The sequence below is a fragment of the Poromitra crassiceps genome (genome assembly GCF_964638095.1).
Source record: "Poromitra crassiceps genome assembly, chromosome: 14".
Taxonomy (NCBI): domain Eukaryota; kingdom Metazoa; phylum Chordata; class Actinopteri; order Beryciformes; family Melamphaidae; genus Poromitra; species Poromitra crassiceps.
Window position 1 is genome coordinate 3,755,162 of NC_139633.1, and position 24,321 is coordinate 3,779,482.

The following is a 24,321-nucleotide window of genomic DNA, read 5'->3' on the forward strand; positions in this document are numbered from 1 at the left end:
CCAACTGTCAACTCAGACAAATTGTGGGTCACTGTGCACCCCCCCCCCCCCCCCCCCCCGCACCTACTACCACCCCACCCCCGCCCGAGCCAAGTGGGATCTTCCGCAGAAAGCTATGTTTCCTGAGATGTAAGTCCGTACCATTACACACGCGTATGGGGAAGACAAGCGCCCTTTCATGTCTCATTAGCTTGTGGTGGAGCAGAGGGGGGTTTTCACATGAGGGAATTAGAGGCGCCATCATGCTCCTCACCACCATGCTCCTCAGCACCATGCTCCTCAGCACCATGCTCCTCAGCATGCTCCTCAGCACCATGCTCCTCAGCACCATGCTCCTCAGCATGCTCCTCAGCACCATGCTCCTCAGCACCATGCTCCTCAGCATGCTCCTCAGCACCATGCTCCTCAGCACCATGCTCCTCAGCAAGCCAAGATGTGTCCCATCATCTCCAAGCTGCTCCATCACACAAAGATGGCTGATGGATGTTGTTGGACGCTGCTTGTCTTCTACTTGCCCTCAAACTTCCACTAAATAAAGTAGCCGAGCGGCCCGGGCAGCCGAGCGGCCCGGGCAGCCGAGCGGCCCGGGCAGCCGAGCGGCCCGGGCGCTCAGGGCACCAGATTTTCATTCTTGGATAATGTTTAGAAAAGGAAGCTGCGAACTGGAAGCAGCAGCGTTTCAAACATCATAATCCATCAACAATGTCCCCTTTGTGCTGATCCCACACCGATGAACGTGATCTGAAACAACACCTAGCTTTATCACTGCTGACATTCAGTCTATTGACATGACAGTGAAAAGATGATTTAAATTACAAACCCAAAGCTTCTCTGAAACGTTCAGAAGCACGCGCGTGTGCACGTGTTACTAATTAGCCCACATTTTCCCATGTGTGGTTAAGTGCTTTTTAATTTCATGGATCAAAATGATTAATGCACAGATTAAGAGCATATTGCATATTGTGCATAATGTGCAATGCTACGTCTACTAAGGTTGGGAGAATTCAGACACCCGATGAAATGCCTAGAATTCAAAACTTTACAGTTAAATCAATGAGAAAGGTGCAGTGTTTATTCTTTAATTTGACCATCCACTGCAGGGTGGGCAACTGGCGGCCCCCCGACCTCACTCAGTGTGGCCCCTGGGTCCATTTCCAATTTCCTTTTTTTTATTTTTTTACAAGGCGGATGTTTTTGGTTAGTCTAGTGTCCTCTAGAGAGAGAGAGTGGTGTCAGCGGAGGACAAAATGCGAGACTACAAGAACCTCAAGGCTGACTGACCAGAACACATCTGGGCCAAACGGTAAGGCACTATAACGGTAAGGCACTATAACGGTAAGGCACTATAACGGTAAGGCACTATAACGGTAAGGCACTATAACGGTAAGGCACTATAACGGTAAGGCACTATAGGACTAGGCTCATGATCTGTGATCTGTGGAGGGTGAAAAACATTCTGGTGGCATTCCCCCTCTCATTGTTATTCAAATCAGAAGAGACAGCAAACAATCATGTTTGGAGGGAGTGGGGCACTCAGGGACCTGGCTATAGTCAGTCTAAAGACTCGAGGGACCTGGCTATAGGCAGTCTAAACACTCAGGGACCTGGCTATAGTCAGTCTAAACACTCAGGGACCTGGCTATAGTCAGTCTAAACACTCATGATCCAGATCATCTATGTGAGTGGTGCGTGGTGGCACTTTACAAACCATTAATGTCCCATCATTATTTTCATGAATGGACGTAGCGTTAGTTACGTGGCTGGATTATTTGGAAGAGAGCCAATTTAGGTGAGTAAACAACTAAAAGTTGAATCCCCCATCTGCCAGTTTAAAAATGCAACAAGAGAGATGATAGCCTACTAGAGTTGCGCGATCTTGACCTCAATCAGATCGTCAATCGCCACCCTTTGACATCGCCAATACATGATGTCATCGCGCAAGCACATGGCTATATATTATATGGATGTTAATGTCCATATTAATTAGCTTCAGCTGCACTCTTGCTGTAGGCTACTTTGCTAACTTAGCATCGATGCTAGCGGGACTTACCCAGCTATCGTCATTGCCTGCTTTTACTGCTGCTTGCTGGTAATAATCCCATCATTCCCATGTCAGAAAAAGTCTCCAGATTTGTCGCTAACGTTAGTCTCTTCTGAGAAGTTTTCTCGAGTTGGATGCAGCCAAGTCTATTGTGTGAGGCAGCCATTTGAGGCAGGCAGTGTTGTGTGACTGTGAGCGTCCACACTGCGGAGAGGAGAGGAGCTGACTGACTGACAGCTATCGAGACATAGGCCTAGCCTAACTTTTGTGGGGAGAAATACATTTAAAACTAGTCAGATATGACTTGAATGCCACTTGTAAAATAAATCACCCACAGTGATCGACGACGGTGCGACCACTATTTTGACTGCGCTCATTTTTGGCACAATGCCAGGAATGGACCCTCTGTTAAAATGGCATGTTTTTGAATGGAGTTTGGTTACAAATTCGCTAATGATCCAGACTTCATGTTTAAAAGCCACTATACATCAACACAACAGTCACAGACAGACCTACACACATATACAGTCTAAACACACAGACAGACCTACACACATATACAGTCTAAACACACAGACAGACCTACACACATACATCAACACAACAGTCTAAACACAGACAGACCTACACACATATACAGTCTAAACACACAGACAGACCTACACACATATACAGTCTAAACACACAGACAGACCTACACACATACATCAACACAACAGTCTAAACACAGACAGACCTACACACATACATCAACACAACAGGGACAACAGCCTCACACACAGAATGGATCCATCCAGGCTAAAGACTCCTGTTGCACAATGGGCAGGACACGAACAAGGAGGTGGAACACAATGTGTGTGCACACACACACACACACACACACACACACACACACACACACACACACACACACACACACACACACACACACACACACACACACACACACACACACACACACACACACACACACACACAGGGCCTCTAACCTGAGAATGGGAGAGGGAGATTAGGCCATGGTTCATGTCAGCTGCCTAGCTATTACTGTAGCAAGCATGTGCCAGCGCTACACACACGTTTACCAATGTCTGAGTCAGGCAGACAGGGAAAGCTAATGCTAACTGAGGTCCTGGTGCCTCATGCTGTAATCAGGAGTATTATGAGCCATGTAATTACATCTAAACAATCATTTGGATCAGAACTCTCTCTCAAGCCCGGCCATATATAGAGCAGAGTGTGAAATTCCCAGCCAATCCCTCAGCGATCACGACGACACTAGAGGTCCAAAGATGACCCCGGTGTCGGTCGCTCAAGACATACTCGCATCCCTATGTCAAAAGACTAGGCCCCAGGCCAGGCCTAGCTCAGGTGTACTAGGCCCCAGGCCAGGCCTAGCTCAGGTTTATTAGGCCCCAGACCAGGCCTAGCTCAGGTGTACTAGGCCCCAGGCCAGGCCTAGCTCAGGTTTATTAGGCCCCAGACCAGGCCTAGCTCAGGTTTACTAGGCCCCAAGCCAGGCCTAGCTCAGGTTTATTAGGCCCCAGGCCAGGCCTAGCTCAGGTTAACCAGGCCCCAGGCCAGGCCTAGCTCAGGTTAAGCAGGGCCCAGGCCAGGCCTAGCTCAGGTGTACTAGGCCCCAGGCCAGGCCCTAGCTCAGGTTAACCAGGCCCCAGGCCAGGCCTAGCTCAGGTTTACTAGGCCCCAGGCCAGGCCTAGCTCAGGTGTACTTAGCCCCAGGCCAGGCCTAGCTCAGGTACCAAGAATATGACAGCAGTGAACAACCATGATGTCACCATCCAAAACTATCAACCACTGTAGCACCGGCACATTCAAGTGGCTAGCGAGTTCAGGAAGACACTAAAAACCTGAAATTTACATACAAAATGTGCTTTTGGTTAATTTTGAACCACTCCTCTGCTGCATCAAATCTGTCCAGCATGGTCAAACTATAGACACTACAGACACTACAGACACTATAGACACTATACACTACAGACACTACAGACACTATAGACACTTCAGACACTACAGACACTACAGACACTATACACTTCAGACACTACAGACACTACAGACACTAGAGACACTAGAGACACTAAAGACAGGAGCATTATCTTTTGATTCAATCAACAGCTGACATTTTGTCCCCCAAGCATAGATCATCAGACAAAGCCAATCAAGTGAAGATGTGTTATACAATGGATGGATGTGTGTCATGTGAAAATCACATCTTGTAGAAGTTTTGACTCCTGAAAGCTTGGCAGACATGAGGTTTTAGCAGGACACATGCCTTGTGTTTCACAGCTAAGCAACATTTGAGCAATCTAAAATATTCTGTGGCATGTTTAGTTTCTCTGATCATCTGGACTGAATCTAAGTATCAAGTTTAATATGAGTAACCCAAGTGCTTTCCTGCCCTAGTCACAAAATCTCCATCTCTCCCCTCTGCTTCAAGCTCCTAGTCTCAAAGTCCTCCTGAAGCTGTGGATTACATGTGCAGCTCTTCTCAAACTCAGGTCCAGACTGGCTCCATGGGATGTTTCCGAGCCAGCTGGTCCCCGACCTGATGATCTGCTATGGAAAGGAGATTGAAATGCCCCTGTCTCTCCAAAAGGGGCCTTAGCTGCAGCTGGGTGGAATCTACAGAGTCTGAGAAATTGGCAGCTGGCCCATTGCCCCCACACCTCCAAACCCCACAGCAGAGCAGAGAAACATTGCCCCCACACCTCCAAACCCCTCACCAGACAGAGAAGCTGCTTGTCAGGCAGACAGTCCTGAGGTATGGTGAGGTATGGTGAGGTATGGTGAGGTATGGTGAGGTATGGTGAGGTTTGGTGAGGTATGGTGAGGTATGGTGAGGTATGGTGAGGTATGGTGAGGTATGGTGAGGTATGGTGAGGTATGGTGAGGTATGGTGGCAGCTCGGGCTGGAGCAGCTTCAGTGTTTACAGGAACTTCCTGGGCTGATTATAAAATAAAAAATAATAATGGAAGAGTAGGAAGTAGAGAGGAATTTGACTGCCCCCTCAGAAACCCCCCAAGATGATTTGCTGGAGAGAAATAATAATAATAAAACAATCTCGATTGAAAAACTCTTGGGGGGGATTTCCCTGATTCAATACACACTCATCTCAAAACAAGGTGCGAGGGGGGGGGGGGGGTAACGTACAGGTGGTACTGTGGCCCAGAAAAAATATGGAGCATAAATCTTTGGCAAGGTTGTGGCACACAAAAGGCCAGCATACAAGCCACTTAGTCCATTCATCACTACATGCTCTGCTCTAGTGAAAACACACCATTAGAGGCTGCAGACTGGTAATAATGCACTCTGTAATACATTGTAATCACTATTGCAGGGACCGGATTGCTCCAGGGTGTGGAGGAGACGCTGTTCCTTTTACTCGCACACATTTTGAGATCCAAACGTTCATGCACCTGAGCTACTTCTGGGTTATGATCAAGATGTTCACCATCAGCTCATGAAATGAGCATCTCTCTCTCTCTCTCTCTCTCTCTCTCTCTCTCTCTCTCTCTCTCTCTCTCTCTCTCTCTCTCTCTCTCTCTCTCTCTCTCTCTCTCTCTCGTATAGCAAATTACATGGCTCTGGCTCTCGCTGTGTGTGTTTGTGTGTGTCCTCTTCCCAGCATTGCTCAGTGACTTAACAAAGCCTCTCCACAGTGCCCAGCCTGACCCAGTAACCTGCATGACTCCTATCTGCTGCAGACAAGCAGCTGTAAGCTCCCAGCTAGAGGCTCCACTGCTCAGCGAGACGGCCAGGCAGCACGAGGAAACAGCAATGAGCCCCAGACACAGCGGGTCAACGCCGGGCCGTCAGTCAGCGTCTGTCGCCCTCGTTTCTATGCTATCTCAGCCCGCGCCGTTGGCTTTTCTACATGTTGAATCAGCGTCAGGATGACCAGCCGTCTGATTGGCTGGTCGGCTTAATAGGAGGAGGATAGAGGGAACAGCACCTACAAAACGTTCTTCTCATTGTTCAACTTCATCGCGCCCGCCGCTGTATCATATCAGCCATTTAGCAAGCTTTCACCTGATGTTTATGTTTTACTTTCTTCTTCCACAAGCAAAACCTGCTGCTCGGATTGTCCCATTTCCCAAGTTGGAAAGTCGTTCTTCTTCAGTATGTTGATGAGCTTTTAAATCGTCGTATTGTTGTTGTAACTTTCTGCAACGAGTTTAGCTCCGCCCATGAAATACGTAATCGCTGTTTACAAACATAAAAAGGGTCTATTTGTTTATGTCTGTCATTGGTCTGACGCTGCTGCTCTAGTGCGACATCTAGTGGGCGGAAAAATCATATAGCTCCTTTAAACAACACGTTGATAGCCGTTTCCGGTTTTGCGTGGCAACAACGAGCAAAGGAAATGGTCTGGAAATAATTTTCCTGACACCACATGAATGCAGCGTACAACATACTCAGAAGGGGGAGACAAAGGTTCTGCACTCCAAAGGTTACGCAGTCCAGCTTTAAATTCTCATGGAAGCATAATTTAACAAAAGCAATATGCTACCAGCCCATAATGCTTCTTCATCCATTTGAACTAATCAACCAAAGCCTAGGCTAGTGGACTGCCAGGCTACATGCTACAGGCTACATGCTACATGCATACCACTTGGGTTTGTCAACAAATAACGGGTTTGGAAAAGTGATTCAGCCGTTTGCAGATTTAGCTGGTTATCATTGATATTGTTGCATTGTGTCTTCCAACACAATAATAGCTATGTGCTAAACCTAGCGCAGCATTGTGGAAATAATAATAAAACCCAGGCTTACCCCTTGGTTTCCTTTGAAACAAATACAGGGTTGACTTGGTAAGGATCCCTGTGGTGAGAGAAAGAGAAACAGAGGGACATTTGTTGTAGCACTGCACATAATTCAGCACATTTATCTAAAACTATATAGCCTAATAGACAACAATCATATTTAATTTGTCAAGTGTTGTTAAGAGTTACAGAATAATAGACTATAGTATAGTATAGAATAGAATAGTATAGAATAGTATAGAATAGTAGCATATAAGTATAGAATAGTATAATATAGTAGGCCTATAATAGTATGTATAGTGACTTTAAACCAGTGTGTTTCTTGAGGAGACACAAGAGAGTGTTGCCAGCAAGATAACTAGACTAACAATTCTGACAATCACAGGGTTGAGCCCTGGTATGCAACAATGTAGCCAATTGATTTGGGTTCGCTATGAACACAGTGTCGCTGTGGCAAACTTGTTTGAGCGACTCCCATCGACTTGCGCACGCTGCGATAAAGTACAAAAATGCGCGACACGCCGAACAAACTAACAGAACAACAATTTGACACAGTGTCGCGGTGGAGAAATTCACACCAATCAGGCGACAACTTTGACAAGCAGACTAGGTTTAAATGGGTGGTCATTTCAAACACGTGAATATGAAGAGGACGTGGTGGTACCTTGAGATTCTGGAAGGCTTCCAAGGCTCTGATCGCCGTGTCGGTGAGCTTGACGTGGTAAAGCGTCTTGTTGGGGCTGTTTTTGTGAATTCTTCCACAGGAGAGCCCATAGTGCTGCTCCTGCCTCAGCGAAGCCATCGCTGGCTTTTCTCTGCTCTGCAATTAAAGCTGCTTTCCTCTCAGCTCAACACGCTCATTGATACGTCACGGCGGTGGGCGGGGCTACCCCGAGTGACTGACAAGTCCATAATAAAGTCTATTTAGGCTATGTATTGTATATAGTGAGATTATGGTGACCAGATCATTTTCAAATCTTTTTTTGAATCTATGATATCACAAATATTCATAAGGATTCATAGTTTGACTGCATCCTTCTAAAATGTAGTAGGCTATATATATAGGCCTACTAGCTACTACATACTATACACTACAAGACCTATACGTGAGGTATTGTAGTAGGCTAGTATCCCACCACACTGATGTCTGAGTAAAATGAAGACAGAATAGCCTATTTAAGGGGGGAAAACATTAATTAATATTTTCTTAAAAATATAACAGATTTGTGTTTATGGTGTTCATTTCAGTGGACTGGAAATTGGTTGTGCATAATTTGCTCAGTCTGACAGCTGACTTCCAAATGTTCTTCCAGCAAACAGCATTTGAAAGAATGCATTGACTGGTGTGTGTCTTCAGTCAGCTGATCACATTCAGTCAGCTGATCACATCTTCAGTCAGCTGATCACATTCTCTCCAAGCTCACAAATTACCTTCTGCATTTGCAGCATTCCACATGAAACCACAGGCATACAACACAAATTCACAGAAATACGCACACACAAGCTGACTGCTCTGCTCCATCAGATGAAGTCAGGAGAGATCACTCTGTCTGCTCTTCACAATATAATGGATTTATTTTTCCTACAGTTAATATCATTCCATGTCATTTTGCCCATGAAGGCTTGCATCAGAATGTAAGTAATTATTATATTCTTCACAATCTGCGTTTGCGGGCCAAACCGTACAATGCTTTTAATATTAGCCTGATAAAAAGCATCCTGATAACGTGATCTCACGTACTGTTTCACTCTAGGTAGCATTCTGGACTTCAAGCCGCTCACATCAATTTCAGTGGGCGGGAGTACTTGCCTTGAAAATTCCTTCAGCCAATCAGAGTCACCAAATCCAATCCACATCGGAAGAATGGAGACACTGGTGCATATGACACTGCAGAGTGCGTCATCATTCAGAAACCATGGCCAAAAAAACAATAACTGTTGTCTGCGCAGCCCACCACACAACAGCTTTTAGCTATGTTTAATTCAAGGAAAATGACGCTGTGTATGGGAGTGAATGGAGTGTTTTCCCCCGTGATGGGCATGGCCTATTTCATGCAGTGTCTCTATACTCTTGTTCTTGTTTAATTGTTGTTAGTGAGTCAATTTCTGCAATAACTGCACTTATGGCTGTGTTCACTAACATTATACTGTCCGTTGCCTTGGGAGAAGTATCACTGTTTTGCCCTGATTGGCTGGTTAAGTTGTCATCTACAGCGCAGGTCCCTGATTGGCCCGATTACATTCTAATTTCTGGAAAATCGCTGGGGGCGGGTGCAGTTCAGACTGCTCCATGGAGTGAAACTGAAAGAGAGTTCACGTGATTAGAATGGTTTTTCCCAGGCTATTTTAATATTGCCGAACAGAACATGTAATTACAAGATATTTAATTTAGCACCAGAGTGGCACATCTTCACATGATCTGTGCAGCTTTGTTTATGACTACAGTTTGGAGGTCTGCTTTGGCTGCGCCTGACACACACACACACACACACATGCGGGCCCTCTCACGGCGTCGGGGGCGGGGCTTGAGCCCCGGTAAGCCCGTGCATGAACCCGGGCCTGCATACGTCAGCATGTCCCTCTCAACACAGCCTTTCTAGTTTTTGTATATCATTGCAGGCCATCAGTTTGACTGAAAACATCTGATGAAAACAGCCTGGAAAGCTACACGAGGAACAGAATGCAAATGGCGGAAAAATAAAACAGAATATGGGTCAGTTTGCGAGCAGTAGGCTAATCCTCGACGGCAAAGATGCTTATCCTGAGGGTTAACGGGCTTAGTTATCGTCTTTTCTGACAGTCTGTACAACTTTCCTTTCCTTTTCTCTTGGGTGATTCCCAAGACAGGGAACTCCTTTTCCAGGAGCAGCAGTAGCCAAAACTGATGGCAAAACCAAATCTCATTTTTTGGTAGGCCTGTCAGTTTCAAACTTCCCAGTGTGTTTCTGAGAGTCCGAAACTGTACAGAGAGATGGCAAATCTAAACACCGTAAGTGTTCGCATACTGTAGGTCTGTGAGAAAAAGCACCGCTGGGCGTGGTGGAGGTTGGCAAAGCAGATGAGTCTGACAAGTAAGCCTATTTAGCTAAATTGCTAAGCTACTCCTGAGTGAAAACACATAGGTGGTGGATGGAGGTTACTGGAGGGTAAGAAAGAGCAGGTGGTGCTGAAGCTTCACACACATCATGCTTCAGTGCCATCAATCAGTCTGTGTTTCCTCCAGTCACCATTCATGTTGTAACTCTCTCCAATTCTCCTATATCATATCAAGTCCCTGAGAAAAGCTGCCCTTTCCCCCACTCCTATAAATGTGTTTTTGTCCTCCAGGTTTGAGTCCCTCGTCCAATGAGCAGGCGCAGTCTAGAGTTCCTCGTCCAATGAGCAGGCGCAGTCTATTTGTTGCTTGCTGTGATTTTGCACGATTTACCTACTGCACCTTGTCTGCAACGGAGCCACAGCACAAGAATTTCACATGTACTTTTACAACGGAGTGACAATACAAATCTTGAATCTTGAGGCAGTGGGAGATTAACTCACCCCCTCTCTGCTTCACCTGGATCAGCTGTCTCAAACACCCCCCCCTTCCCCCCCTCCCTCTGCTTCACCTGGATCAGCTGTCTCAAACACCCCCCCTCCCTCTCTGCTTCACCTGGCTCGGCTGTCTCATCCACTCATAGCCTGGGGTTTGCCATCTGCTGCAGGGGAAGCCACTAATGACACTTCACACCTGAGGTCAATGACTCCCAGGACACCTGCAGGACACCTGCAACTGGTGTGAAGAGTAGAGTCACTACTAGTGAGACTGATCAGGTTATACCACGGGCCGCATGTTTTCCCTCTCTAGTGCTGCTGGCAGAGTGGGTTGGATTGAAATACATAATGAGGTCCATGGTGAGATGCCAAGCTGCCTAAATATCAAATGATATCATTGAGAATGGATTGCAGCGGCCATTTGTAGCCAAACTCTGACTGTTGGGCTCAGGTGTGTTGTGAGCAGACAGCTCTCTGCTGGACCTGCTGTGAGACAGGAGAGAGCAGAGTGAACAAAGGGGAAACATCCAGGAGCATCATATCAGCAACATATAGGCACCTATGCATGAAATGCATGAGGGAATGGCCTTGTGAAGAAACAGTATATTGAAACCACCAATTTGTACAGTATACTAAGGCTCCAGTATATATACATATATATATATATATATATATATATATATATATATATATATATATATATATATATATATATATATATATATATATACACATATACATAGGAATCAATAAGTTATGTTTTTTCTTTCTTTCAGGATTTACTTATCAGTGTAGGCTACTTCATGAAGAGTAAGTGTCCCTAATATTTTGTACATGTACAGACCTCAAAATCTCTCTTTCTGCACCCCCCCCCCCCCCCCCCCCCCCCCCACACACACACACACACACACAGAGCGCACTGTTCAGTTGATGTGCGTTTCATTGTGAAATCCAAGAAGATAATTCCACAAAGACACAAAGACAGTGCAAATGACTCAAAGGTTTAGGCTTAGAGAGGGGGTGTGATCAAAGTCCAACACATGCACATTAACACTCCAGCACACACACACACACACACACACACACACACACACACACACACACACACACACACACACACACACACACACACACACACACACACACACACACACACACACACACACGGTTATTTCAGCTGGCAGGGATCTGGCAGTGACGAGGCACTTCTGAATTTGGGAAAGGTATTGTGTTAGACAGACTAACAGCTTTCTGGTGAGACTAACACCTTGCCTTGTGTCAAACACAGCAGCACTTCTAGGTTGGTTCTTCACCAGCACAGATTTGACCTTCCTTAAATGTGACTATATGAATATGAATATATCCAAACACAATAATACATGGTTCCCTTTTCAGAGAGTAATGAAAACATACACAGCATGATGATCCCACAGTGACCCTCTGTAGTTGCACTCTTTCTGCTAATTCTTACAGAAACACAACATGTGTAATATGAGGATCAACAGATAGCAAGGCCCAGAAAACATAGAAAACATAGAGAAAGAAAATATTGTATTGTTGCGTTACTCAAGAGTGCAGTAGTCTACTGTACCATATTTGATGGTTTGATGAGCCCCAGCCTCCTCCAACTCACACTGAGCCTCCTGCAACGAGCCAGTGCTGCCCTCCAAACCAACAATCAAGTTATCCAGTCATTTGGCGAGACCTTATCTGGGAGAGTTTAAGCTGAATAAGTTAGCATGATGTTTTCACCACCCTGGTTCCAAGGACATGCGACTGGGACCCAGTTCAAAAGGATCTATCACACGAAGATAAGATGCAATCAAAACAATCTTCCAGATGATTATACATTCTGTACATAGGTACTGACATGTGCTATTGTGCTGTATCTCAAACAAACAACCTCTCTTCTCCAACAAAACTAGGGGGAAAAGAGAGAGAAAACATCTGGACTAAGCAATGTTTTAGCTCAATAAAGGCTGGCTTATTCAGCAATGTCTGCAGATTATGCACAGATCTGAGATTCTAGAGTTTGTTTTCACCGTCTTTAAAGTGAAGGTGGGTGTAAACCTTTCCCAGTTCCCACAAAGCAGCACAATCAGCCTTCAGAATCACCTTTTCATCCCCTCTGTGTGTGCGTGCGTGTTTGTGTGCGCGTGTGTGTTCGTGCGTGCGTGCGTGTGTGTGTGCATGCATGTGTGTGTGTGTCTGTGTGTGTACGTATGTGTGTGTGTGTGTGTGTGCATGCGTGTGTGTGTGTGTGTGCGCGCGTGCGTGTGTGTGTGTGTGTGTGCGTGTGTGTTCGTGCGTGCGTGTGTGTGTGTGTGCGTGCGTGTGTGCGCGCACATGTGCGGGACACACTATACGGCCATTGCTAAGCAGAGCCAGGTGTTTGGTGTTTTATTGAGATCACAGGCCTTTTCAGCCAGCATTTAGACAGTGAGCGTACAGGTGTGACACAGGTGTGACACAGGTGTGACACAGGTGTGACTGATCATTCCAAGCATGAAACGAGACAGACAAGTTGCTCTATGTTGTGCTGACCTGAAAAGACTCCCTCATAACATCAGTAGGCTGCAGAAACCTTGTATGTCCACATAGTTAACTAAAAGAAGAAGAAGCTGATTCTTTGGCAGATATCAATCTACTCCATATCTATCAATCTATCTACTGTATATATGTATCTACATATCTATCTGTCTATCTATCTACATATCTATCTATCTATCTATCTATCTATCTATCTATGTATGTATCTATCTATCTATCTATCTATCTATGTATCTATCTATCTATCTATGTATCTATCTATCTACGTATCTATGTATCTATTTATCTATCTATCTATATACTGTATCTATCTATCTACATAGAACGAACACCACAGCTGCATCTATATCAATAATTCTTCTCAGGCAGAGACGAGTCTTCCCAGTCATGATCAACCTTATGCCATTATGAATACAGAGGTCAACAGGTCCTATTTTATCACTGCATCTTTTGATTCCATAGCTGTCAATATGTGTTCTTGTGTGTAGCCACCACCACCACATGAGTCGCTCGTTGCCTTTGAAGCTTGGAAGAAAAGATGGTCGCCTTCTCAAGAGCTGTAACATGACCATGGAATCACACTTGAATGTGAAATGATCGAGAAGCAACAAAGCGCTGCACAATGTCTTATCTCCCTGTTTAATACGACTTATCTATTGCCTGTTGTGGTCCCTCTGGGGATTCGCCTGTTGTGGTCCCTCTGGGGATTAGCCTGTTGTGGTCCCTCTGGGGATTAGCCTGTTGTGGTCCCTCTGGCCAGTCTGGGGATTAGCTGGACCATTTGAACTATCTCATCCGGAGGTTTGTGGGGGGGGTGGGGGTGGGGGGGGGGGGTGCAGTCAGTCAGCCTGCTTGTTTAACGGGCAGCTCTTCAAGGTCTGGATGACTCACACAGGCCACAGACGTCATGTTCTGCAGGCCAGGTGCCTTTGTATTATCAGTGATGCACAACACCCATGTTCCCAAAGAGGAGAGAGGGAAAGAGAGAGAGAGAGAGAGAGAGAGAGAGAGAGAGAGAGAGAGAGAGAGAGAGAGAGAGAGAGAGAAGCAGAGAGAGAGAAAGAGAAAAAGAAAAGAAAAACGGAAATATTTGAGAATGTAATCATGCCAGGTGATGCATAGTGGAGAGAAATCTCAGCTCTTTCGAAATTCCAGTAAGTCTCTTGCCATCTTTCGGTGGTGGTTTCATACACGACTGTTTTTCAAACGGTTAATCATGCCTGCTGCAGCTTCTGAACATGGAAGAGAGACTCAACTGTATGATCCGATTGAATTATGTCAGTCTAACTGAGTTACGTTTCCAAGTAATTTAACATCGTAGGGTATTCTGTCTGAACACTGACACCTTGGTCAAATGCTGTGCAGCAGGTAGGTATGGATCCTGGTCCTTCAATGGCGACCAGAATAAGGACCGGCTAGGGAAATGAATGAGTTATGCTCTCCCCACCCACAATAACATCCATTGAGCAAGACAAACCTTCAGCTTCTCCAGTGGAGCTGACAAACCTTCAGCTTCTCCAGTGGAGCTAACTGACCAGCAACCATTATTCACTGGACTAACCATCTTAGCACATGGAACGTTAATACATAATAGACCAGAACATTATATTCATGGGTGCAATTCATTGGGAAAATAAGAGATGTGTACCCTTTAAATCCATCTTTTTGTTGGTGTCTCCTTGGAGATTGTGTAGTAGATTGTGTAGTAGTAGTAGTAGATTGTGTAGTAGGAGGTAATCTGGCTTTTTACGAAAGTGGAAAGATGAAGGGTTACAATTTCTCATCTCAATGCATTTCTGATATTTAAAAAATGTAGCATTTTTAAACACAATGGACGACACAAGACAAAATATAAATTGTCCCCTTTCATCTATGAGATCATTGTACATGTTGAGCACGAGCGTGTCAATGTTTCTGGAAGCATGACACTAAAATTAGCACCCCAGATGTGCTAGTCTCCTCCATGGCAACCTGGCTGTACCCGGCCTTAATTAGCCCAGGAGCAGGGCCCGAGGGGCCCCTCAGGGCCTCTGGGACAGGAGGGGAGGGGCGGGGCAGAGTGGCTGTACAGTAAAGCAGACTGGCTCTGTTGGTCCAAAGTGCAACAAATATCCACAGTGGCTTTTCCCTGGGCTGACATGCCGTGACAAATATTATGAAGGGTGCAAGACGGTGCTGCTTCAGTCTTCCCAAGAGTCTTTTGCTGTATAAGTGTGTCGCACACAGGGGTGTAGTGCTGTGTGTCATACACAGGGGTGTAGTGCTGTGTGTCATACAGAGGGGTGTAGTGCTGCGTGTCATACAGAGGGGTGTAGTGCTGCGTGTATACATGTGTCATACCTTTGAGACATCAGAGACATGGGAGGCAAAAGGGCAAGAAATTAGGAATCTGAGAAAATGGACAAAAACAGGCAGAAAAAGTGGTCAGAGAGAGAGAGAGGGAGAGAGAGAGAGAGAGAGAGGGAGAGAGAGAGAGAGGGGGGGAGAGAAGGAGAGAGAGAGAGAGAGAGGTGGACAAAGTGAAAAACAGAAAGATGCACTTAGAGAGATAATGGACAGAAAGGATTGATCACAGATGTTGAATGATAATATCTGCCAAATAGTGTACCGTTAAAATTGAAATGGAAGGTTGACGTCACACAGCCTCTGTGTGTGTGGGTGTGCACACACACACACCGCGTGCGTGCGTGCGCAGTGTGTGTGTGTGTGTGTGTGTGTGTATGTGCGCAGCAGTGCGTGAATCTGTGTTTACTTGTGTTGCAATTATCCTGTTTCCAAAACGAATGTGATGTTGAACCAGCCAGCCCTCGTCAGGGGGGCTTGGCAGTACATCATCTGCTGTTATCTATTCATCCATAAATACTGGACATCATGTGTTAGCTGGGAGATGGCCGTTACCTTGGCAACCATTCGCATACACATCCTTTGGACATTGTCATCATTTTATTTCATTACCATATTGAGACCAGTCTTGGCGTAGCCCCCTCTCAGCATATTCACAGTCTGGGCAAAGAAGTGCATAAAACAACATTATGGATAAGATATTTGCCTGTATGTTCTTTTTAGTCAAATGCTTCCAATGCAATACAGATTCCACAATCACATAATGCAGAGCAATAAGTTGGAGTGATTTTTGCAGTCAGCCTGTTGCATTTCCAATAGATTTGAGTGTGTTTAGTGTGTGCTGGTGTGAAAAGCAGGTTATGCAATGGAGATGAAACCAAGACAAACGCAAGAGAACACAACGTGTACGTCTGTATACATTTAGAAAAACAAGACGATCATTTTCTGCTCGGATGACTGCTATTGTTTCCGTCCCAACTGTGAAAGAACATTTCAATTACCCCGAATCAGAGACATCGCCTTCAGGTTGTCACATTGTAGCTGCGTGAAAGGCTCTACAGATCCAGAGTATAGGCTCGTCTAGACTGACATGATTCAATAGTCTGGTCACCTCAGTTGGTAGAGAACCTGACTAACAACCTTGGGACTGTGGGTTCAAATCTCATCTGGAATCATTCTTGATTTTTTTTAGTTCGGTATAAGTAATGATTCAGTACTCATGAACTACTCTGTGTGATGTTTCACTTTACAATAGGGTACACAAAAAGAGTAACTCATGGACAGGTAATAATTTAGTAATGATAACTAATGATTAACTCTACTCAGGAACTGACTAATCATTAACTAATTAACTAATGATTAACTATACTCAAACTGAATTTAACTAATCATTAACTAATTATGAACTAATAGTTCCTAATTTGTTCCCTAGTAACTAATGTAAACTTTGTGTACCTTATTCTAAAGTGTTACCCCGATTTTCACAGAACTTGGGGAAATGGTGCATCTCAGTAACGTTCAGAATGACACTGATTGACCAGAGAGGGAGCTACAATTACAGCTCAAAACAAGGTTATATAGCCTATTTGTTAGTCATTGGTCCAGATGGGGACTGTTGGCTGATGCTATTTAGTTGTTATTTCCAGCTCTTCCAGCCCATGTGTTGCCAAAGCCTGCAGTACCTTTCCTGCCCTCTGTAACAGGCTCAATCAGAAATGTGAAAAATATATGAATCACTTTTAATTTGTCACCAGTAAAAGTCACCTCTCTTTTCATATAAGACCATTTTTTGTTTTGTAACATCCCCCCCCCCCCCCCCCCACATAACCAAGATACACCATGCCTTACCGGCACTGTCTGCTCAGTTTACAGTGAGCTACAGTCGTGAAGTTAGTAATTATCGCCATAAAATAGAGGCTAATGGTACAGCTGTTAAACATCTGCCAAAACACACATCTCACGGTGCCAAAATACATGTTGTGCTTCGGGTACTCACCACACGATGAAATATTAATCCAAAATGCACATGATGTGTCTTTTTGGAAGGAAAAGAGGTCGGCGGCCATATTTGGAAAGTAGTGCCGGCTACCTCTTTCCCTTCCAAAAAGACCAAAAAAGGCTATTTCACCCTTTAACTGTATGACTCAAATCAACTCTCAATAACTGTCAAACTATTCATCATTCATCTAGTTTGACAGTTATTTAGAGTTGATTTGAGTTAATGAGTTATTAATTTGAGTTAGTGTGGACCAGTGATGTCACTGGTCCACACTTTAACACTCAATAACTGTCAAATTAAATGACAGACTTCAAAACCGTTTAGTTTTCTGATATACTACTGATGTTCTAATGATACAAAGCTGGTTGAAAATGGGCGGAGTGTTCCTTTAAGTCAAGAGCGAAAACTTTCTCTGTACTTTCAATAAAGCAGACCTTCCACTATAAGAATTCAGAGAGAGTTACATTCATATTCCCGTCAGTGAAATACAACCCAGCCTCTCCAGGCCTGCTGCAGTCTGCTTAGTGTTTCCATGGCACAGTGGCACACAGGCTCAAGCAGTCTGCACATCTGCACTACAGGAGAGATCACCTTCACTTCCTTTGTCCACACATCACTTTTGATCCAATAGACCTGTTCCCCTCAGGCAGTGCGGTGGGACCCCTGATATGAGCTGAAACAATGGCTTCGTAAGCAGGTGGTATGGGAGTGGAAATACTAAAGATGGGTGGGGTCTTTTTGTTTGCCCTCGCCTCAAAACAAAACAATAAGAGTCTCCTCCCCCTTCCCCAGGTATATGCAGGCAAGTCTCCTCCTCCCCCCAGGTATATACAGGCCCCTCCTCCCCCCAGGTATATACAGGCAAGTGACAGGTGTGCTAGAAATCCCTGAACTGTAATGCTGCGTTGTGGCTTTAACGTGCCACAGGTTGATTATGACACGAATAGTTCATGTGATTCTCTTGCCTTCTTGTGCAAAGAGGGGGAAAGAAAGGAACTGCTTATGTAAAAGCTACAGGACCAATAGCAGGAATGTAGGGAGGCTCAAGGTATTCTTCGCTGGGATCTCAAATAACTCCATCTCGACCCTCTCCCGAAGAACTCCTCTCATTTGGGCAGAGAAGACAACAGAAAAGCCTCGCAACCTACAAACACGCCTTAAATCATAGAACCCTGGAACACATGAGAGCTGCGTCTATATTGTTCAACGTTTGATACGTAACAAAGGCATGTGAAATGCATCAGTGCATTGTGTCATACTGTATAGGAGTGATTACCCATAATGCATTAGTGCATTGTGTCATACTGTATAGGAGTGATTACCCATAATGCATCAGTGCATTGTGTCATACTGTATAGGAGTGATTACCCATAATGCATCACTGCATTGTGTCATACTGAGTGGGAGTGATACCCGTAGGGAGGGACATTAATGCAGGTCGTGAGATTTCCTCACATATCAAGTACGCTGCAAAAGATACACATTTTGCCAAGTGTTTTGACCTTTGACCTTTAACTCGCCACACGCTGCCTGTACTTCAGGAGCAGCAAGGCTTAAGGCTACACACTTGGTAGCAGTGATCAATGTCAAATGCTATTTATTAGTATTCATTCAGTTTGTCAGATTGCCCAATGGATTTTGGAATCTCTCTCTCTCTCGAACACTGTACTGAACTGTCGGTGCACAGTGACCCTACAGACTCAGCCAGATACACACAGTATAGACACTACAGACACAGTGGCTGTTGTTCAAGGAGTCGTGGACAAATTGATTGTAAATCAAATTAACAGCATTCCCTGTTAGTGGATCTCAAGTGATCTAAGGCCATCAAGGAACAGCTGACTGAGAGCTGAGAGTGTAGCTTGTTTCTAGACACGCCTGCGTTCCTCAAAACGACAGATGGACTGATTCAGGATGTGAAGAGACTAACCAAAAGAATAAGAATCAGTGACCTTATGAAAAGAGATATATATCTATATAGATATATATGATATATCTATATCCATCATTTTGCCCTTTGTTATACTACTGGGACAACCAAGGCAATGCCCTTTGTTATCATTTTACTGTAATAATATGTAGGTAAAAAATGAAAAGGCCGAACTCCCACATATATAAAACCGCTCGCTCTAGTATGAAGTGAATATCAAAATGGACGATAATTCAGTAACAATAGGCAACCAAAAACATTGATTGAACATAGCCTACAACATTTGTTTTGCAGGCTTTTGTCAAATTAGCCCAAACACTCAGGATATGCAGGTTTCCAGAAGGAGAGGTAAGATAGTTGCAATATAGGACATCCTCTTCATTGAACAAACAACATATTAATTTCAGAGTCTCGTGTCAAAATCACCTGGAACAACGAGGGATATTATGGCAGTGCAGGAGATGAGATCAGGAACTCCAATCAATCATTCCTGACAGCCGGCAAGACTCTGGCAGTGTGATGGATGACAGAGAGAGAGAGGAGCGCGCCACACGTCCAGCTCGTCACACTAACTTTATACTGCTACACATCAGCGCTTCCACCACTTCAGGATCAGCATGTGCAAAGACCATTCAAACCAGTGGAGCATATACATGTGGTGCAATCAGATGTTGGAGGAGAAGGTATAGGCTACTGGTCTTCCTCCCATCAATGGAAAACAAAGGCTTTCCTCCCCATCATCCCCCTTTGATTAAATTTGAGACAAATAAGATGTGGAAACGTGAGTAGCCACTGAGCTGCACAGCAGCACTCACACAAGCACAGCATTAACACGTAGCATTAACACAGAGGCTTTAGACAGCAGCACTCACACAAGCACAGCATTAACACAGAGGCTTTAGACAGCAGCACTCACACAAGCACAGCATTAACACAGAGGCTTTAGACAGCAGCACTCACACAAGCACAGCATCAACACATAGAGGCTTTAGACAGCAGCACTCACACAAGCACAGCATCAACACATAGAGGCTTGAGACAGCAGCACTCACACAAGCACAGCATTAACACAGAGGCTTTAGACAGCAGCACTCACACAACCACAGCATTAACACAGAGGCTTTAGACAGCAGCACTCACACAACCACAGCATTAACACAGAGGCTTAGACAGCAGCACTCACACAACCACAGCATTAACACAGAGGCTTTAGACAGCAGCACTCACACAAGCACAGCATTAACACAGAGGCTTTAGACAGCAGCACTCACACAACCACAGCATTAACACAGAGGCTTTAGACAGCAGCACTCACACAAGCACAGCATTAACACAGAGGCTTTAGACAGCAGCACTCACACAAGCACAGCATTGACACAGAGGCTTTAGACAGCAGCACTCACACAAGCACAGCATTAACACATAGAGGCTTTAGACAGCAGCACTCACACAAGCACAGCATCAACACATAGTGGCTTTAGACAGCAGCACTCACACAAGCACAGCATTAACACATAGAGGCTTTAGACAGCAGCACTCACACAAGCACAGCATTAACACAGAGGCTTTAGACAGCAGCACTCACACAAGCACAGCATTAACACGTAGCATTAACACGTAGAGGCTTTAGACAGCAGCACTCACACAAGCACAGCATTAACACGCAGAGGCTTTAGACAGCAGCACTCACACAAGCACAGCATTAACACAGAGGCTTTAGACAGCAGCACTCACACAAGCACATCATTAACACATAGAGGCTTTAGACAGCAGCACTCACACAAGCACAGCATTAACACGTAGAGGCTTTAGACAGCAGCACTCACACAAGCACAGCATTAAAGGAACACTCCGCCCATTTTCAACCAGCTTTGTATCATTAGAACATCAGTAGTATATCAGAAAACTAAACTGTTTTGAAGTCCGTCATTTAATTTGACAGTTATTGAGTGTTAAAGTGTGGACCAGTGACATCACTGGTCCACACTAACTCAATTAATAACTCATTAACTCAAATCAACTCTCAATAACTGTCAAACTATTCATCATTCATCTAGTTTGACAGTTATTGAGAGTTGATTTGAGTTAATGAGTTATTAATTTGAGTTAGTGTGGACCAGTGATGTCACTGGTCCACACTTTAACACTCAATAACTGACAAATGAAATGACAGACTTCAAAACAGTTTAGTTTTCTGATATCCTACTGATGTTCTAATGATACAAAGCTGGTTGAAAATGGGCAGAGTGTTCCTTTAACACGTAGAGGCTTTAGACAGCAGCACTCACACAAGCACAGCATTAACACGTAGAGGCTTTAGACAGCAGCACTCACACAAGCACAGCATCAACACGTAGAGACTTTAGACCAGGTGGTGATAATTTGCACTGGGAGACAGAAATAGTTGAGTTTTAGCAGGACGCTGCTGCTGAAAGCAGCTGTGGACGGGGAAAACAAGTGAGAGGCAGTCAGACATCCTGGGCTGCCCGCTGTCGCCAGCAGCCCCATAAACTGACCACAGAGTGTTCAACACGCTGTCCTACATGCTGTTAAAGTCTTCACCCCTCCACCATGCAAGTGCTATGAACAAGTCGTTGTGGTGTAGCCACTCTGCAGCCTCTGCAGTTTGGATGTTTCTGTTCCAGTCACACAAGTCTGGGTTAATAGACAACACTGTGTATTAATTGTGTATTAAATGTCCTATTTCAATTGGGTCCCTCCATGAAATTAACAGCAATTTGCTGATTCCAGGATGGGACGCTAAATTAGATTTGGACCTCAAACCTTATTGGACTACATGATCAAGAAAAATGGGTGTGCTTAACAGTTAAGTGTTATGGCTCTACTTTTACCCATTATATGCTTTTAGAGCAGCATCCACCAAGAAATAATGCACTGAGGCCTGTGAACCACAAGCAACTTGCACTATGTAATTAAATTCAAAGAAGGCCTTAGTCTTCATCGCCCAAATAGACCCTTGGCTAGACAATCACAGCAGTAGTTTGATGGCTCATTGTATTCAAACAGTAATTATGTCCTTAAAATACAGTATTGCTCTTTCAGCAAGAGGTCTAGCCCTGTGTTTGGCCTCCACTACAGGCAGCTCACTTTCTGGCTTCATCTAACAAGGACTGCCAGGGTTGGCCTGGCCTGCTGACCTCCAACGGATCTTCACTACTTCTGCTTCCAGTGTCTCGGCTCCAAGCAGGTCCGCCTCAGCGCAGTCCGTCAATGACCCGATCTGCAGAAGCTGCACACTCTGCATGTGCTTGGTCTACAAACAGTTGGAAAACATGCCTACCTCAAGTCACAAATATGGGCAGCAAACACCAGTACAACCAGGTAGACAGGAAACTATCACAAACGAATAAAGTCAGTCACTGGGTAAATACCTCTCAGAAGAATAAAGTCAGTCACTGGGTAAATACCGAAAAGCCTCGAAACACCTCTTGACTGGATTACCTACCTCAGAGTAGTCTCGCAGGCCAGACCTCCCCCTTCCGGGAGAGGGAAGTCTGGAAAGCGAGACTAGAGAGAAAGGCAGCCATGATGCCACACAGGTGTACACATACTCATGCTAATTAGGGGGGGTTGGACTATTCATAGTATTCCCATGATGTCGCAAGCATTTTCCTACCAATATGGCGCTATAATACACACAGCTCATTGGCTGTTTGGTGTCACTTGATTGTAATCACCTGTTAATTGATTACAATCACCTGTTATTTTCCTACCAAGATGGCCATGTGGTGATGTCAATCAATCAATCAATCAACTTTTATTATCAGACACAAGGTCCATAGGAAATCACATACATGAACAACACTTAAGAAAAATAAAACACACAAGAAAGAATTCAGATCTATAAAATGCACATAATACTATCAATAAGTCAACCAAATGCTAGGGGTGCGTTCAAGAGCTCAGAAGGAATGTTGCAGTGACATGAACACAAGTGTTCCTACTACATTATCTATCTATCTATCTATCTATCTATCTATCTATCTATCTATCTATCTATCTATCTATCTATATATCTATCTATCTATCTATCTATCTTTTTCTCTTGCTCTCTCTCTCTCTCTCTTCCACTTATCTAACTCACTCTTACTCAGCCCTGCAAACCGCGTTTATACTTTTGAAGTGGTCAGCATCAACCGTCCATGTCCACTCTGACAGTTTACAGTGATGAACCCAATCCAGGCGCTCTCATGATTAAATAAGTTTGACATAGACTGCCACCTGCTGGCTGCTTCATAGACCTTTGCAGACAGACAGCTAAAGAAGTGATTCAACCAAAGTTTTGATGGAAGCATAGAAATTACTGTTGTGCTCTCTCTCTCTCTCTCTCTCTCTCTCTCTCTCTGTGTGTGTGTGTGTGTGTGTGTGTGTGTGTGTGTGTGTGTGTGTGTGTGTGTGTGTGTGTGTGAAAAATATTTTGATACAAATTACAAATACTTGATCAAAAATATAACTAAATACAAATCAAAATACTGGTCTGGGAAATGTAGGTTAATTCATTACAAATATGTAATTTGAAAATGTAAAATACATTCTATAAAAACTGATAAAGAGCTGCAACAATTACTTGATTTGTTGTCAACTATTAAAACTGCCAACTATTTTGATAATCTATTAATCATTTTGACCCATTTCTTTAAAAATGTCCTTTCCAGTATGACATTTTCTGATTTAGCCCCATTGACATATATCTAGCCCTTACAAACCAAGGAAGATGAGAAGCAAAATGTTCCTAGATTATTTTTGGCAGACCAAGCGTTAAATGTGGTGGACAAAGTAAAATATCTGATAATCTGGGTCATTATCGTAATATATAGCTATAAATAAATAAATAAATAAATAAATAAATAAATAAATAATCAACCAGCTTCCCAGCGCATGCGCGATGTTCTTGTAGCGAAATCTCGCGGTTATGAGCCCCCAAAATGTAGTCAAAGAACTTAAGAACCGAATTGTAATTGGTCCATTGCAACATCAGCGCACAGCAAATCCGCCATTTTGGCCTGAAGGAGACACAGCTGATTGGCTGTCATGGTTCTGTGCTGTTGTCCCATTGGCCAAGGAGGCGTATTTTGTTAGCCAAAATGGCGACAGCGCTGTTGCACAAAAAAGCTTGAGCTATCT

General features: G+C 44.4%; 1 protein-coding gene across 1 annotated transcript in view; it reads right to left on the minus strand.

The window, feature by feature from the left end:
* The window catches only part of LOC310788742 (RNA polymerase II elongation factor ELL-like), a gene marked incomplete at both ends in the record, with an annotated part of 61,101 nt that extends 53,476 nt beyond the window's left edge, over positions 1-7,625 (minus strand). Inside the window, 2 exons of the mRNA XM_083650301.1 lie at positions 6,834-6,881; positions 7,488-7,625. Of these exons, the coding sequence (XP_083506427.1) occupies positions 6,834-6,881; positions 7,488-7,625 (186 nt within the window). The remainder of the gene's footprint in view (positions 1-6,833; positions 6,882-7,487) is intronic.
* Between the last annotated feature and the right edge of the window lie 16,696 nt (positions 7,626-24,321).